This window comes from Rhinolophus hipposideros (assembly GCF_964194185.1).
Source record: "Rhinolophus hipposideros genome assembly, chromosome: 4".
NCBI classification, from domain to species: Eukaryota; Metazoa; Chordata; class Mammalia; order Chiroptera; family Rhinolophidae; genus Rhinolophus; species Rhinolophus hipposideros.
In genome coordinates this window covers 107,471,099-107,488,230 of record NC_138050.1, presented here as the reverse complement: position 1 = coordinate 107,488,230, position 17,132 = coordinate 107,471,099, and the positions used below count along the sequence as shown (strand labels likewise).

Below are 17,132 nucleotides of genomic sequence, written 5' to 3'. Positions count from 1 at the left end.
GAATGCTGTTTATTATCTTTTTAGTCATTAAGTAAAATATTAAGCAAAATACAGAGTAGCTAATTTGTTGCACCATTACACACCGTATGCTAATAGCAATACAGTGATTACCGAGCAATCGCAGATTGGAGGTAGTACATGCCAAGTGCTCTGCTAACTGCACCTCTCACATAGCTCTTTGCCTCTTGAAGTACATTCTGTCTAGGAAACTTCATTACATGTAAATTGTTTTCCTGTAATCTTTACTTATGACATGTGCCACACCACAGTTTTCCAAAACTTTTGTTTACAAAATGTATTTATTACGATTTTCAACATGATAATTGACTCTAAAAAGGTATAATTGAGTTTTTTTGTTCAGTTTGTGTGTTAGTCATTTTTTAACTGAAAACAGAGGAAGAAAAAAACTGTTTCCAGTGACCTGCGAATCATTTTCTTAGTGTTGTCGTACACGTGGCCGCCTCCCTGGGCCAACACGTGCCAGACGCAGTGCTGCTCGAAGCCTTTCTAGTTCAGTGACACAGTCGTGTTCCTTAGGGACACGTGCTTCCGGGGAAGAGCAAACCTCAATGAGATGGCCTTTTGTTGGTAATGGCTTCTAGACATGGCTGCAGAACTGGGTGTCCTGCTGTCATTCCTGGGGAAAAGCGAGAGCTTTGTCTTTATGGAGGAGAGGAGCGGGAAGCTCTGAGCTTGGGCAGCGACGGGGTAGAGACTCCGGGGTTCTCGCCCACACTCTCACCTCTGTTTTCTTGGTGAGGGTGCTGACTTGTGGTAGGACGCCCACAGCGCACCATGTCCTGTCCGGTCTCTTTTCTGTGTGGCCTGGGAACGTGGGAGGAAGCCAGACCTGTCACCGGCAAGGCTGTGTTGCTGGTGAGTGCATGGCCAACTGAAGCCTTGAAACTGGAGGAGGGGGTCTCTGGGAATGTTTCCGAGCTTCTGAGGCAGCTTCTAGCATCGCTCCCTTTCCCTGGAAGTGACAAGAAATCTCTGGGACGACCGGCAGCCGTCCCACGCTCATGAGGTGCAGTCAGCTTTAGGATGAAGCTGCTCACAGGATGGGGGTCACCCAATGCTTGGCATCCCTGAGCCTTGGGACCCAGCCGCTCGAGGCTTTGGACTCTGCACCCATGTGGGCCAGCAAATCCCCTTCATTGCTAAGCGGGCGTGAGTTGTTTCTTTTATTACCTGCCACCAACATTGTGATCAAAGTGGGGTTCTGAGAGGATAGGAGATTGTGGTGCCTCCAGACTCGTACCCCATTGTGTCAGTCAGGGTTCTTTGAAGAGGCAGGACCCACAGCACGTACGTCTGTCCTGGATCTCTGTCATGCGTGAGCCAGAGAGAGCTTGCTTGTGAGGAGTGGGCTCTCGCATTGTGGGGGCTGCACGTCTGACATGAGTGGCCTGGCAGCCAGGCTGGGCACCGAACATCAGTTGCCATGGCAGCTCGAGTCCAAAGGGCGTCTGCAGGGGGAACGTCAGCACTTCGGCCTGTCTTTGTGCCACATGGCGGTGTGCATGCTTGTCTCGCGTGTGTCACCCATGAAGGATGGCAGCGATGACAGCTGGTGACCCTCTGTGCTCTTGCCGCCTCTTGCTTGCTTGCTCTCTGCCTGGCTGCCGGCCTCAGCCATTCATGGAGCTTTCTCCCCCAAGAGGAATTGGAGAGAGGAGCCTGAGCTGATTGTCAGCAGAATCGGTGCTTGAAAGACAAGAGAAGGCAGTTTGCGGTGGAGACAGTGCAGTGTCATTGGAGAAGGCAGCTTAGAGGCTGATTTCTTTTGCTGATAATTAAATGCCTGTGACGTTTCAATTAAGCCTGTAATTACAGAGTAATATGTGACAAAGGACTCAGTAATTACAGAGGAACAGGTCATCGAGGAAGTGGACAGATACAGATGCAATCGAGTCGACCACGTGCCCTTTGGTGGGTATGTGGCAATGTTAGGGTGTTTGGTGCTGTGGCGATGCCGTGAAAGGGCTGATACAGGTGGGAAACAGGTCACCCGTCAGCAGGCAGATGTGAGGACATGAGCGCAGGTCCTGACGGGGCTTGAGAAACGAGATTGAGGTGGTGACATTGAGCCTGGAGTCCCGAAAAACCTGAATTTAAGGCTCAGCAGTGCTGATGTGAGCGAGCCTACAGCACAGGTCCTGTCTAAAACTGCATGCTTAGACTTAACTGTGCTTTTCAGTACACGTTTATGTGTTTAAAACCTTTGTGGGAGGATCTCATTCTTGCTGGTAAGTGAACTCTGCTAATGGAACACCTGGGGGAAAATAACAAGTACTTACCTAATACTGTGCCAAGTGAATTATTTTCAGATTGTCCATTTTTCTGTGCATATTTCCTGCCTTTAAGCTAAGTGTAGGATATTTGGAAGAATCACATTGGGGCAAGGTCTGCGAATAGGTCCCACTTCCTGTCCGTGGTCATGGACATGGGATTGTGGTCCGTCCTGCTGTGCTGGAGAAAGGGCTGATGGTGGCTAGGCTGCAGAGGTCACGTGACGAGTGATTTTGCCACCACCTATTCTTAGGTGTAATGGAAGATGCTGTTACTTTTATGTCGTCTTAAATCAGAATTACCCTTTAACCAACTAAGTAGAATCGACGTTTCTGTATTTTCTTGTGAAAGGACTAAAGTAGCAGAGCAAACATGCTGTGATCCGCATTCCCTCTTCCCACACAGGCGTCATAATGGCTCCTGTTCCCTTTCAGAAGATTGAAAGAAAGCTGAGCAATTGTGGGACAGTCAGTTAAAATATTTATGGATATCAGAAATTAGGTAGGGATTCTTTGGTATAATGTTTGTAATCATATATATATGATCTAATGGGGAAATATAATTTGTAATTTGGAAAGTAGATTCCTATAATTTCATCTTGTTTCTTTTTATTGGGGAAAATACCCCGTGTGAAGTGTAAATATGAATCATGCGTGTGTATGCACACGCGCTTGTGTGTTAGATTTCTTAAAACCTGTTTCTTTTCTGCACTGAAGAATAAAAATGGAAAGTTAAATTTATATTAATCTTACACAGTGGAGCTTGGAAGGATGTTTAGGGCTTTAAAAGCTCAAAGACGCTGCTGACCAGACCCTCCTCCAGGGGCCTGCTCTACTGACTTGAGTATTTACCTCTAAAACAAATCGGGGTGAGGGGAAAGCAAACCCCCTTCTCTCTCCCCCAGCCCTGAAAACTCAGAAAAGCGTAAGAATTGGATTCCTCCTTTCATCACCAATTAAAGTGCCCACATTTCCCCAGCTAATCAAGACTGAGATGCCGCCTCTTTTTGTTTTAAGTGCCACACTCAGCTTGACGTGAGGCAGCACTTCTGGAAACGAGGTGCATGGTACCCTCGTGTGCGTCTTGGGGTCTGCCTGGTCCCCAGAACGCTCCTCCACCCGCAAACACTGTTTCTAGCGTCAAGGGACGTGAGGCTCCCAGGCCTGGGTTTGAAGTATGGCCTTACTGCGGCGACCGTCTGGCTGTCTTGGAGTGTGAAAAGTCTTTGTCATCATTTCAAACCCTGCTTGAGAACTGACGTGGTTTTCACAACGTGTCCGGTCTCGTGTGAAAACACTGGGTCGGTTTTTATATACAGATTCCTGTCTGCTTAGTTTGGCTGTGGTGCTGTTCTCACTTGATTTAACTGTTGCCAGGTGCCCCGCTTTCCAGTGCACATTCCCTGTGTGCTTCTCCCGGGGAGGCTGTTTCCGTAAACACCCTTGTTTACCGTCTCTCCCCTTCTGTCCATTCCTCACCATAGGCCTTCCCATCATAGAGGCGTGGCCACAGCTCTGCCCTGTTCCCAGCGGCCGCCGGTGACTGCGTTCAGCCTGCACCCAGCTCTGCCATAATGGGGACCGCTCAGGTACGGTGTCGTCTCCCTCGCCCTCTGTTTGGTCATTCATGTCACTGCTCTGGGAGAAGGCAGTGAGCCCCAGTGTGATGCGAGGTGGTAAGTACTCGAGGGGCTCAGACGCCTGCAGCTTCCTGTGGCTGTAGAGTGTGGAGTCCAGGAGCTCTCCATCAGTCAGTGTCCTTACGTTGTTGCTGAGGGTGTGGCGCCAGGCGTGGAGGCTCAGGAGGGTGAGTGGCATGAGGTCTAAGCCTTGGTGTCGCTGACCTCTCACTGCACGTGCTAAACGTGCTGTGCGCACGCGGCTGGTGCCAACTGACCCAAATGCCAGGCAGAGCTGCCCTGACGGTCACACAGGCTCCTGAATGGCTTTCCCCTTGGTTGTCAGTGGCTCTGTGTCTGTGCTCAGGGGACACAGGGACAGGGCCCAGAGCTGAGGCCTAGCAGCAGGGACACACCCGTTCCTGACACACCTGAATGCCGGGGCGTCTTCTCAGCAGTGTCCCATCTGTGCACAGATGGAGAACGCCTGAGCGCCCCCAGTGCCAGGGGCTGAGGAAACCCGTCTGGAGACCCTCATGGAGAAAGGCTTCTCATGTGTGTTTTCATAGGGAGGCAGGCGATTAGCACGTACCCTACTTCTTACTTCAGGAGGGATTTGCGTCATGAACACCTAAAGCTTTGGGTGGGCCCTCGTCCCCGCACGCCTGACGCCCTCTCCTGCCCTTACCCCTACCCCTCATGCGTCCCGCTCGGCTGCAGTCTCTCATGTTCGTGTCTCTCATACTTCTCCTAGAAGTATGCCAACGCCTTCCTGTATTGACTGGTAGCCTCAGACACTGCCGTGTGCTTCGGGGCAGGTGTCCATAGCCAGGAGCAGGTCACCTTTGGTGGCACCTCGGGAGGTCTGTGTAAGAGCCTGCGGGAGACCCAGTTTCTTCTGAAGGCGGCTTCCCTGTGACTCAGCGGCCTGCAGGCTGCCCCGTCAGTCAGACTCCCCGCAGCAAGCACACCTCGGGTTTGTTCTGCGAGTTAGGTAGGTTCTTCGCTGCAAACAACAGGATTCCCTCTGGCGTGTTTAAGCAGAAGAGGAAGTTACTGAAAAGGGTGGTCGGCACATCAGGGAGCTTTTGGTGGGCTGGGTGAAAAGTCCTAGCCCAGGCCTCAGCCCCACCGCCTGGGGCCTGGGTGGGGAGGAGTGCCCCTGCTGCCTGCCCAGCCACCTGCCCGGATGCGTGTTTCCCAGCCAGGAAGTGTTGTGTTGCCAGGATGTCGGTACCACGCTAGCATCTGGCTGCCAGCAAGGTGGAGAAAAATCTTTTGTTGTCATTGATGTTTAGTTGTGTATCACATTTGGGGAAAGATTGAATCTCAACATAGGAAATCATCAGAAGTGTACGGGAGCCTTTTGGAAAGTGTGGGCAGCCCCAAATGGAAGCCACCCCTTACAGCGGCAACTGCACCATGTGAAATGAAAACACACCTTTGTCTCCAAAGGGCACCCGGGTCTCAGTCATCACACATTCGGACCCCTGGTCAGGGTTCCTTTTAGTTCTGCACCGCTGCCGTCGGGTATCTGCAACCTGCGTCCTGAGCGGGAGGCCCGAATGAGCCAGTGCAGGCCAGGGAAATGAGGCCACAGTCGGTCTCGTTTCCATACGGGAACATACAGGTGGCACCCAGAGAAAAGTGACAGAGTGCGGGCAGGAGTGGAGCTGTGGTCTCTGCTGCCCACGACCTCCCCTCCCTCCCCTCCCACGTCACCCTGGTTGGCTGGCCTGCACTCCTCAGACCTGGGCTGTGGGTGGGTCTGCCTGTGTCGGCACTGCAGCCCCCATGAGCTTTCCCAGGAGATGTGGGTGGCCGGGGAGCCTGAGGATGCGGCCTCTAGACTCTGCCCTTGTCCATGGCAGAAGGCCCTGCCTCCTGATGGCCCCTTGGACTTGCTCGTTGCCTTCTGGTCCCCTGACCTGAGCAACTCAACTCCCCGCTCCTTTTTGCTGGAGCGTCCTCGCTTCCGCACTGACTGCTCTCCCTGACAGACTGCCCCCTCCTAAGGACAGTAGGATGGCTGAAACAGCAGAGCTTGAGAGCTGGGGGACAGGAAGCAGTTTGGAGCGGTGCCAGCCTCTGTCATGGTTCCTGGAGCCGGGTATTCTGGCCCCACGAGGGAGAGTACCAAGTGTTGGCTCCTGGTCCAGAATAGACACCCCAATCCTGTAGGAACAGCACCCAGAACCACGGCAGCCTGGCCTGATGCTGGAGCTCTCACTGCTCTTACTGCCCCTCCCCCCAGTGACTCCGCAGAGTTGCCTGCAGTGGGTCCCTTTTCTGGTGACCACCTGTGTCACCAGAATTGTGACCTGCACTGGCAGAACAGGTCACATGCCTTTAGTTTAGACACCTAGAGGCTGAAAAAGGTAGTTTTGTTAGATTCTGTCTTTGGAGGGTGGTACTTTAACTGTGGGAAACCATAAAAACGGAAGGATGATGTTTAAAAGGTGTTCATTATGGGTGGCCGGTGAGCTCCGTTGGTTAGAGTGTGGTGCTAATGACAGCAAGGTTGCTGGTTTTATCCCCTCATGGGCCACCCTCCTTAAAAAAAAAAAAAAAAGACGTTTATTACTCTTACTGACATTTTTGGCCAGATAATTCTTTGTGTGGGGGGCTGTCTTGGGTCTGGTAGGACATCAGCAGCATCCAAAACCCCCACCCACTGGGTGCCAGTAGGACCCTCCCTGCAGCTGTGAAAACCACAAATGTCTGCAGACATTGCCAAGTGTCCCTTGGGGGCACTGTCGTCTCCCACTGTGTTGAGAAACGCTGCAAGCACTCAGATACATTGGCAAAAGGTGTCCGTAATCTCCCTTGTTAAGGTCGGTAGACTCTGTCGTCTCCCCTCTGGATGTTAGTCGTTAAGCCGTCTTTTTGTGCTCATCGGTCCGGTTTGTCAATTTTATTGATCTTTTTGACAAACTAGATTTTGGTTTCATTGATTTTCAGTTATTAAAAATGACTGAATTTTATGTTTTTATGTTCTCTGTTTCCCTGATATCTGTCTTGGTCTTTATGGTAATATTTCCTTTCTTCTACTTTGGTTTTAATTTGCCTTATTCAGTTTCTTAAAGGTCAAAGTTGTAGTCAATGATTTGAGACTTTTCTTCTTTTCTGGTGTAGGCATTTAGTGCTGAAAATTGTCCTTGGATTTTGCTTTGTTGGGTGCTGGATATTTCTGGGTTTCTGTCGATGTTCTTGAGACATGGCTAAGTTACTTTACATGACAACAGTATTGTCCCTCGGGAGTTGTTGGGTGGGATTTGTCAGAGGGCCGTCTTCCGCTGTCCTGTCTGTGGGTTGCCCCTGCCCGTCGCCTGGACGCTCACTGCCCACCTGACAGCTGCTCGGTCCACGCTTCTGGGCTGGGGTCTCGCCTGAGCCCTCTGATCCCATCTGTCTTCTTCTGGAATTTCCGTAGTGATTTTCTAGTTTACATTCTGTGTTCCTGTTTTCCAGCTGTGTTTGGGATTTCTTACCTTTTTTTCCTACCACCGTCATTCCTGTGGATGTGAAGAAGGGGAGAGAGGAGTCCTTAGCTCCCCCTGGCCCCTTCCTTCTTGTGCCCACTCTGTTCTCACTCACGAGAGGGTGGTCGGTCCAAATCCCACAGTGCAGTCCTGTCTTCTCTATGTCTGTCGTCCTCACATGGGGATGCTGGATTGTCCCCAGAAATTGTCGGTTTTCTCCAGTGTGAGGAGGGTCCAGGCATCTGTGGGTCGGGGCCACGGTGCTGCCCAGCACCCTGCAGTGCACAGGACGCCCTCAGAGGGTCGCATCCAGGTGTCAGAAGAGGCAGGTTCCAGATACCTTGCTTTCCCTTTCATGGTCCAACCTGTGATACTTAATATCGCTTGCATCTGAGTAGAAAGATAAGGAGCGATGTCATCTTGTACAGACCGCTTCTCTGCAGTGTGAGAGCTTTGTGCCGGGGCTCCAGGTTTGCACGCAAATCCACTCCGATTCTATCAAGATTCTATCCGATTCTATCGAGAAGGCGTTGGACCTTTTTGGGATAAGAGTAAAATGGCGTTGAAACAACCCAGTGGAATCATTCAGATGGTTGTCACCTCAGTGACATGATGGTCTGTGTGAGTGACAGCACACGTGACCCCCGTGGTAGTGGCTAGAGCCATCCTCGTGCAGAATCTAGGACAGTGTTGACGTGTTGGTTGTGCTCAGACAAGGGTGACAACAGGCTGCATTTTCATATTTTGTCTTATTTAAAGTAAGAGAAATTACAGAAAGTGTCCTTGGCATTGGTTCCAGGTCAAGCCACAACAATTCTGAATGTAGAAATCTAATTTATTTTGCAAAAGAAAATTCACTTTCCTCAAGTGACTGTGAAGACACAGATCTGTGCTGTTGCTCAGCGACAAAGGTTCTGTAGAAAGAGAAACAAAATCGTACCCGTTTGTGATCCTAAATATCTGTGTAGGAGACATTCGTGCCTTAAGAAACAGCCGTTTATGAAAGCATTATTCCTTGTCATTGATAAAGAGTTACTGGTTTTAGTTAGGGTTTTAGAAGGTCCTTTGGTTTCTTAAAACATGTTTGCCTTGCTGAAGCCAGCTTCTCTTACGAAGCTCACCAGTGGGTTCGGTCTGCCGCTTTCTAGGCTACCCCAGCAGCGCTGTCTGCCGGGTGTCCCGTATCAGCTGGAAATCCAGGAGGGCGCCAGTGTCACTGCTGACACGGGACAGAATCCGGGTTCTCGTGTTGCCCAGCGGCGTGGAGACGGAGTGCTTGGCCGTGGAAAGCCAGGCTCTGATTCAGGCTCCTCAGTGGCTCTGCCTTGCCCGGCACTCGGTCGTCAACCTGTGTCCTTCCTGCATCACGAGGGAGGGCGTTGCTTCTAAGCCCCAGGCGTCCTTGCGGTGAGGTCTCACTGTCTGCAAGGACTTGGGGTGCGACCTGCTGAGGCGCTGCTTCTGCAAGGGCGGAGTGTGAACGTCCTCAGTTCAGTAAGGAAATGATACTAAAACTCAATTACGCATATTCTTTGTGCAAGTACCTTCCACCTAGCTAACGCAGAGATTTACTCCTAGAAATTGTGAACACTGTAAATTGTTTTACTTATGTCCCTTTAAAAACCGTACAAGCAATATGTCTTACCATGGAAAATGATCATAAACAAAATAAGATTCCGAGATGGTCATGGTTTTCTTTCCCTAGTTTCCTATGTCCTTATTTATAGATATGTCCAAAACGTATACTGATAAAGTAATTGTACCGGTTGTTTTGTTAACGTGCTTTAAATCAATACAGTATATCATGACAACTCTCCTTGTCAATGAAGCACTTAAAACCATTTCACTGGCGATGGCAGCGGTGCAGACTGCAGACGCGCCTGAGGGGCGTGGCCAGCCTCCTGCACACGGTGAGCTCCCTGCTGGGCGATGGCCTCCAACCAGTTACTGAGCAGTTTCCTTGGAGGACGTTTTCGGATTCAAAAGGTTTCAAAAGATGAGGATTTGAAGACCTCGGTGTGTATTTCAGTGTGGTTTCCAGGGAAGGCCCCGCCGTGGCCCACCAGGACTGTGCAGAACAGCTGCTTTCGCAATCCCTCGCGGTCACTGCCGTGACACAACACAGTTGGCAGTGTCATGACTTTGGTTAGTGACGCTGTGGCATGTTTTCCCTTCTTTTCTCTTTTTTTTTTTGTGTGTGTGGAGGGCATGGTAGAGGCTTTTACTCATTTCAGTATTACTAGGGTGTTTATTTCACTGTTTTGGAATCATAACCACAAGGAATTAACTCTTCTTACATATTTACAACCCAAATGTTTTTTGCTTCTCAGATTGCCACTTGAGTTTCAACCTTTTACTTTTTTTTATATGTAAGAAGTAAATTTTCACAAGTCATATCTATGACTTTATGATTTCTGACTTTGATGTCATGCTTAAAAAGCCTTCCTTTACAAAAATTTGTATGAGCATTGAACTATATTTTATTTTAACATTTCAGTTTTATTTTTTACACTCACGTCTTTCATTCTTCTGGACTTATTTTGGTTTATGTATAAAGTAAAGGCTGTACTCAGTTCTGCCACTGATTAACCAGCTATTGTGATGTCGTTTACTGAGAAATGATGTTATTACATTTGCTAATATTGGACTATCTTTATATTTTGGGAAAATGCTAATTGGGGTCATCCTTTTCACTGGTAAGCGTTTCTCTTTAAGCTGTGTTTCTTTTCTGAGTGCCTGCTGAGGGCGTGACAAGTACTGTGTGAGTGGAAGGCTGTAAGCTGTGGCCTGTGCCACGTCTCTGAGGAGCCCGAAAAGAAGGCCACGCTTGGTCTTCCAGGGAGGACGGCAGTGGAAACACGGGTGGGTGAGGACGGGTGGGCTTCTCCTCCCGGAGCCAGGTCTGTGCAGTGAGCTGACATGTACAGGGCCCCTGCCCACCTGGCTCTGGTCAGCACGTCAGTCTGCCGCCCTCCAGGTCAGGCTGACCCAGCTACTGACGCAGCGAGCGTCTCTCACGGGCATGTACGGCTTCCACAGCAGGTTGGGCTGGGCAGGCCTGTCTGCCTATGTTTCTCACTGTTTCCCATGCCATCTGTTTCTGGAGGTGCTTGTCAGGAGCAGTGACACTGCTCGGTTACTCAGAGCATTTGGGGAAGGCGTCGTGGTAGAGTCAGCATGTTAGTGCCTGTTTTCAGAGAGAATTCAGGCTTCTGTCTGTCACAGATGACCACAGACTTGGCTTAACAATTCAAATGTATCATGTTTGAGTTCTGCAGGTCAGAAACCTGACACAGTCTCACTGGGCTAAAACCAAGGTGTCTGCTGGGCTGGTCCCCCCTTTGCCAGCTTCTGGGGCTCGTGCCCCCACACTCTGTCGCAGAGCCAGCAGCCCTGGGCTGTCTGATGCGTCTCTGGTCCTCGGCAGCTGGGAGACGGTCTCTGCTTTTCGTGATTATTTTGAGGTTATCTCCTCATTCCAGGGCCCTCACCTCAACCCTCTGCAAAGTCCCTTTTCCTGGGAGCTGGCATAGTCCCAAGTTCCGGGGAGCTGAGTGGGGACGCCATGGATCCACTGTGGTGCTGCACATGTTTATTTTCAACGTAGGGGTTTTATTTTTACTATACACTTGAACAAAATTTCCACATTCAAACAAAATTTCTGCATTTCTACTTGCAAAGTAAGTTTTTCATCTTGGTCAGTATTTCGGTGCATAACAGGTAAGATTAGTTCTTTTGCCATTTTTAAAATAGTGAGAATAGTTATTTCCTGAACAGTTCTTCAGTGGGACTTGGGTTTGTAATGCCGTCATCAGGCGATGGGCTTTCCCTCTTACGTGATACTCTAAACACATGCAGATGTTGTCTGATTAATCGTGACACAAGCAAAGGGCAGGAGCCACGAACGTGCATAGGAAACCCAGGTGGACTTACTGCCTCCAGGAATCAAAGGTGCTGAATGTGGTGAGACCCTCGGCGGGGGGCAGTTACGCTTAATCACCCTGTGATTCTGCCCACCAAGGACCTGACCGACGAGCCGCGATGTCGGAGCCCCATAATGATCTGAGTTAGGGCCTGCAGTGTCTGATGGCCGGGTGCCTGTCACTGCGGTGACAGACAAAACCACTGCTGTGCAGGGCACAACCATTTGAAATCATGGGCTGTAAAGGGCAAACGTAGGCGCAGAGGAGGGAAGACGTGCTGGGATGCTGCCACCTCCATTGCCTGAGGACGTTCGTAATGGGTGCTGAGCCAACTCTGGCTGGGCAGGCGTCACATGTCTTTTCCAGGTGCCATGAGCACATTGTTCGGTCCATTTTTGGTGAATGGAACAGGTGGTCTTTATTTTAAAATTGTAGATTTCATTGCTACGTGTCACTTATGTGCATTAACTTGTGTTTCTTTAGAGGGATTGGATCTTTTCAGCTTAAAAAATCTGCCTCCCTCGATGGAATCGGTGTAAAAAGAACAGCTTCTCAGAGACACAACATCGGAGCCCATTGGGCCAGTGTCCTTGTTGCCCACCGCGGGGCTCCGTGCCGTTGTCCTGATGACTGTTTGTACCACGTTTCCCCAAAATAAGACCTAGCTGAACAGTCAACTCTAATGCGTCTTTTGGAGCAAAAATTAATAGAAGACCCGGTCTTATTTCACTAGAAAACCCTGTCTATAACATAATATGATATGATATAATACAAAATGTCTTACATTAATTTTTGCTCCAAAAGACACATTAAAGCTGATTGTCCAGCTAGGTCTTATTTTCGGGGAAACACTGTATGTTCTCCCCAAACATGTGCTGCTTTATTTCTCTAAAGTCATTTCATCTAAATTACGGACTTTAAGACTGAGACTTCATTAGCTCAGGCATGGCTGTCACACTCAGTGTTACGTGAATGTGTGCATGTGTGTGCACATGTGTATGTTTGGGTGTGTGTGTCTGTGTACAAGTGTGTGTCTGGGTGTGTTGCATAAGTATGTGTATACGTGTGTGTGTTTATCTGTGTGTGTACAAGCATCTGTATGTGTGTGAGAGTGTGTGTATGCATGAGTGTCTGTGTGTGTGTGTTTGTGACTGTGTGTATGAGTGGTGTCTGGGTGTGTGTGAGGAGGGGTGGTACCCTTATCCAGGTCGTATCATTGGTTCTCCACTGGTACCAAACACTGAATTAAGTTCATACAACTGAGTAGTTACATGACATAAGGAATGTATTTGAAATATTAGCTACTATTTAAAATACTTCAATTTAAATATTTCAGTTTCTCTTCAAATCCTTAAAATGCAATTGTTTAACTACCTACTTCTCAAATCGAGTAAGCCAGTGTCTGGGGTTTGAAATACCATTCTTCTACCATTCTGGGGAAATGAATTAAAAAGTCAAAATGTGAAATATTGCTAATGGATCCTTATTTTGTGGTCTCCCCATTTTTCAAGGCAGTTTCGCTGGGGCTGTTCCCTGGCCCACCTGTCTCTCTCCTTTTCTCTCTCAGTCTCTCTCTCTTTCAACCAAGTAAACGAATCTGAAATCTTAGTTCTTTTTGCAGTGTTTGCAGTCATATTGTCCCTGCGCTCCAGCCTCGGGCTAAGGAGGCAGCACCCTTCTCTTAGCGGTCATTGTGTAAGATTTTTAGATGCACTCAGAACACGTTGTTTTCATGAACTTCGGGTTTGCTACTTGTGAATTTGGAATTATAATTCTTTTCTCAATGCTAGGTTAGTTACCAGGTTCTTGAAATATGTAGAGAATGATAAAGTAATGTGCATATTTATGATTGTGGCTATTATTTTATAATTAACATTATACTTTTGTGCCTCTAGATTTGCACTTTTCTTCCTGTGTCAGCCAGTCCTTGATCTGTTGACCTCTTTCTTATAGGTTATATAGACTTGCTCTAGTCCACGGTCAGAACTACGACATCCACGCCTTTAGGACTTGAGTGGATTAAACATGGCCTTTTCTATTATGTTTGAGACCTTTCTTTTTGGATCCCAGGCACGTTTCCTTCCTTTGAAGACTTTTTCTCTACACGAGTGCCTAGATCTGTGTTTCCATAGCAAAATAAACGCCCAGATTTAAACAGCCATCTGTATCGACAGAACATAAGAGGAACAACGGCTGTGTTCTTGAGAACTCTTGCGTCTGGTCTTGAATTTGGACACATCTGCCTACAGACACCTACTGGGAAGAAATCGGGGCGCAGGCAGTAGACCGCAGTCAGTGGGCCGTTTCCTATAACTTCCCACACGCACCATTCGCTGGTAGACACGGACTGTCTGCTGCTTTTCTTGCTATAGAACTTCTGGTGTGTGAGACGCCTGTCGTCCTGTCCCTCCCATTGTTGGTAATAAAACTGTCTGTGTTCCCAGAGACACGTTGTCTTACCTGTCTCATTACTGGGATTGTAACGATTGTGACGCTTCTTGTAAAGATGTCACCTTCGGTTATCATGGTGCCTTTTACCAACTGCTACACATGCTGGAGGGCGGATGGTGGGCTGGGAGGACAGGCTTCACTGACACCTCGTGGGTTTCATCTTGTTTGACAGAAGACTGTTGACTCCATTTTTATTTTGTGTGACACTCACTAATGTTACGCATTTATTAGTTTTTATGTTAAACAGTTAACATTTCCCCACTGTAGTCATGGTTAACTAATGCATTATGGGTTTAGTAACAAAAACTTTTCTAAAACATTTAAAACGTTTTCAGCATTTATAAACATTTAATTTAGTTCACAGGTCTCACATAGATTTCTGAACTCACAGACAAACACAGACAAAATACCTCAATGATTATAATACTGGTAAAAACCCAAATGTTTTAAGATACTGTAAAACGCTATATTTTCCGTGAAACATTTTAAGCAAATTATCTTTCTTCCCATAAGTTTTCTGACTTACTATAATTTGGAATTTACTCTCCTACAGTTTTTTACAACGTTCAGGTCTTTAGGTTTTTCTAATCTTTCCAGACCCTAAATGAAAGCATTTGTCTCCCCCAAGCCCTTGCAGGTACTGGGTGGTAGACTTTTGGTTAAGTTCTAATGCTTTTGTGGATGAAGCCAGTTCAGTACAACCCACTGTCATTCAGCCGAGTCCCCTTTATGTAATCAGGTTATTACTTGGTATGTCGTTAGACCCTCATGACCCTTTTGCATGTAGTTTTAGATTTTTGGAGACTTGGTTTTATTTCCAGGAATGTGGTATTTTTTTTTTTTGTTGTTGTTTTTTGTTTTTTGTTTTTGAGAGCCCACTGGCCCATGTGGGAATCGAACCGGCAGCCTTCGGAGTTAGGAGCATAGAGCTCTAACCACCTGCGCCACCCGGCCGGCCCCGGAATGTGGTATTTTTTAAAAGGTTTGTACATCCTGTATTTCTTATGGCACATTGACCTGGTCTATTGTTATAAAAATGTACATGTTCCTTTAAAATCTTTCGTTGTAAGTGGAGGACTGTTTAGAGGTTTTGTCTCCTAGGAGACTAGGGCCAGGTCTTTGTGATTAGCTCTTCTTTTACGAGGTTTGGCTAATTTATCATTGTGGAATAAACCTTCTTCTTTTGTGACAGCTGGTACCTGTTAAATTGTAGGGCCCTTTCTCTCTGGTTAATTGTATGTGACTGCGTCTGGTCAGTCCTTTCTGCCCTTGTGTGGTCTCTGCTTTTTCAGCATCTGTTTGTCTCATTCAAAGTTTTATTCACTTTTCTGCTTTCAAAGGTAAAATAAAGTACATAATTTTACTCTGTGACCAGACTAATGCTTACCAGGAGAAACCAAATACTATCATTTCCTATTGTTTCTATGTATTAAAATCAGTAACAAGTAGGTCATTAGTTATATTTTCCTTGGTATTTCCATTGTATTCTTCTTAAAACACTGTGGGGACAGAGCCAGGAGTGCAGTTTCCAGGCTCCCGCCCTCACGTGGAAAGGTGCTGGCTCAGGTAGTAAATGGCCATCAGCTGTGGCTAGTTGGCCGTCAGCTGTAACCAGTGAGCCATTGGCCACTAATATAACTACTGTGGCTACGCTAGCTGAAAATGGGGGCTAGCAAGAAGATGGTGGCTGAGCCTGCAAGCGGCGGAGTGTGGATTGCGGATCGTGTGACTCCTGCTTCCTGTGTCTCCAACCCAGCCGCCAGCGAGAATATAGTGGTATGATTCCCCTACCTATGGCTCCGTGGGTGTTCCTTTCTGGCCTCACTATGTCCTGTATTCTTATGTGGGGAGCGGGACCAGAGAGCCCGCATGCCACCCTACATGACACATGGCACAGTGAGCAGGGTCTCCCGCACGACAAACACTTTATATTAATTCTTCTCCCCAGAATTTCATGATGAACGCAGGCTTTTACACCCTTAACTTGTCTCACTTCCCCCGCTATTGTCGTTTTGATTGGTCATCATAATGTTTCATCCCTGGAGGTCTCAGATTCCCACTGAAAACCCCGCGTCACTGCACCTTGGCTCTTTGTCATTTAAATATAACGCCTGGCATCTTTGATGTTATTCTTGCTTTTTGGGTAACAACAGGATGTTTTGTGTATATCCCGATTTTTTTTTTTGTCTCAAGACACTGAACCGCTGCATTCTAAGGAGTTCCAGCAGAGTGAAATCGGAGCACCAGACAGGGCGGTGGCGGGGCCTGGCCCTCCACTGCCCAGAGTCTGAGACTTGAGTGTGGGGGGGCCTACTCCCCCCACCCCTCCCACTGCCCAGACTGAACTCAGTGGCCCAGGGCATGTTGTTAGGGTGCTCAGTTCTCATCAACTCCGCCCATTTTCCGTACCTGTCATCTGACTTCCTGTGTATGTCCCCAGCCCCGTGAGCCCTCCTGTGGTCACCAGGGTAAAGCCAGTGGCCTCCGAAGCGCCTATGGCGGTTGCCAGAGCGCATGGGTGACTTTGCCTATCCTGCCTGACGTGGCTGGAGACCCTGTGTCGCTGTGCTGGCGTCTGCGCCAGACCCTCTTAGGCTCCAGTTTGGGTGGGTTTCATGGGAAGAGGGAGTGAAGGTTTGGGTGACCGATATTTTGAACTTTTCATCTGTTGCTGGTAGAAGCAGTAGATAGCACTGCCATCTTGAATGAATCACTTTACCTGTGAGGAAATTTTATTTTCCAAGTGACAGTATTTTTTAGGAAAAAAAATCATACTTTTTCAGCATTTTTACTGTTTTGCAGAAAGCTTAAGAAAATATTTAGTAAGACTATTTTATAATAGGACAGCTAATATTTTAACAATTTGACACACACACATGTGTGTCTGTGTATGTGTGTATTTATGGGTGTGAGCATGTGTGAAACGTGTTGTTTGTATAACCCAGGTAGATGTTGGCATATTTCAGTATACGCAAGTAAAAAAATTAGACTTCAACAGAAACCATTATGTGCAGTACGGGCATTGTATATTTTATAATCATTTTACAGTAGCATGGAATTTAAAATATTATTAAACTATCTGGCTACTATTAAACTAATACTGAAAAAAATGCCACAGTATTGTAATATGGTATGATTTAATGATAAACTAAACCTTTCTCAGTGATACTAAAGTGACAGTTAAAAATAATTTCCCCCCCCACTTTAAAGAATTCAGAGATAAGTCAACAAAATTTGGTAATACTTTTTTCTCACGTAGTATTATCTTTTATCTTGTTTTCATCCTTGAAATAACCAAGATTCATACCATTAAAACACTTTTTTTGTAAAGAGACAATATACAGAGCTGTGCTGTTAAACATTAGG

The 17,132-nt window shown here is 47.5% G+C and overlaps 1 protein-coding gene across 3 annotated transcripts in view; it reads left to right on the top strand.

Moving 5' to 3' along the window:
* DLGAP2 (DLG associated protein 2) overlaps positions 1-17,132 on the top strand; it is a 434,439-nt gene that overhangs the window by 55,462 nt on the left and 361,845 nt on the right. For all 3 annotated transcript variants that reach the window (XM_081045533.1, XM_081045531.1, XM_081045532.1), the window contains exon 2: positions 3,776-3,880. In XM_081045533.1, coding sequence (XP_080901659.1) covers positions 3,866-3,880 — 15 coding nt within the window. In that variant the 5' untranslated portion in view covers positions 3,776-3,865. The remainder of the gene's footprint in view (positions 1-3,775; positions 3,881-17,132) is intronic.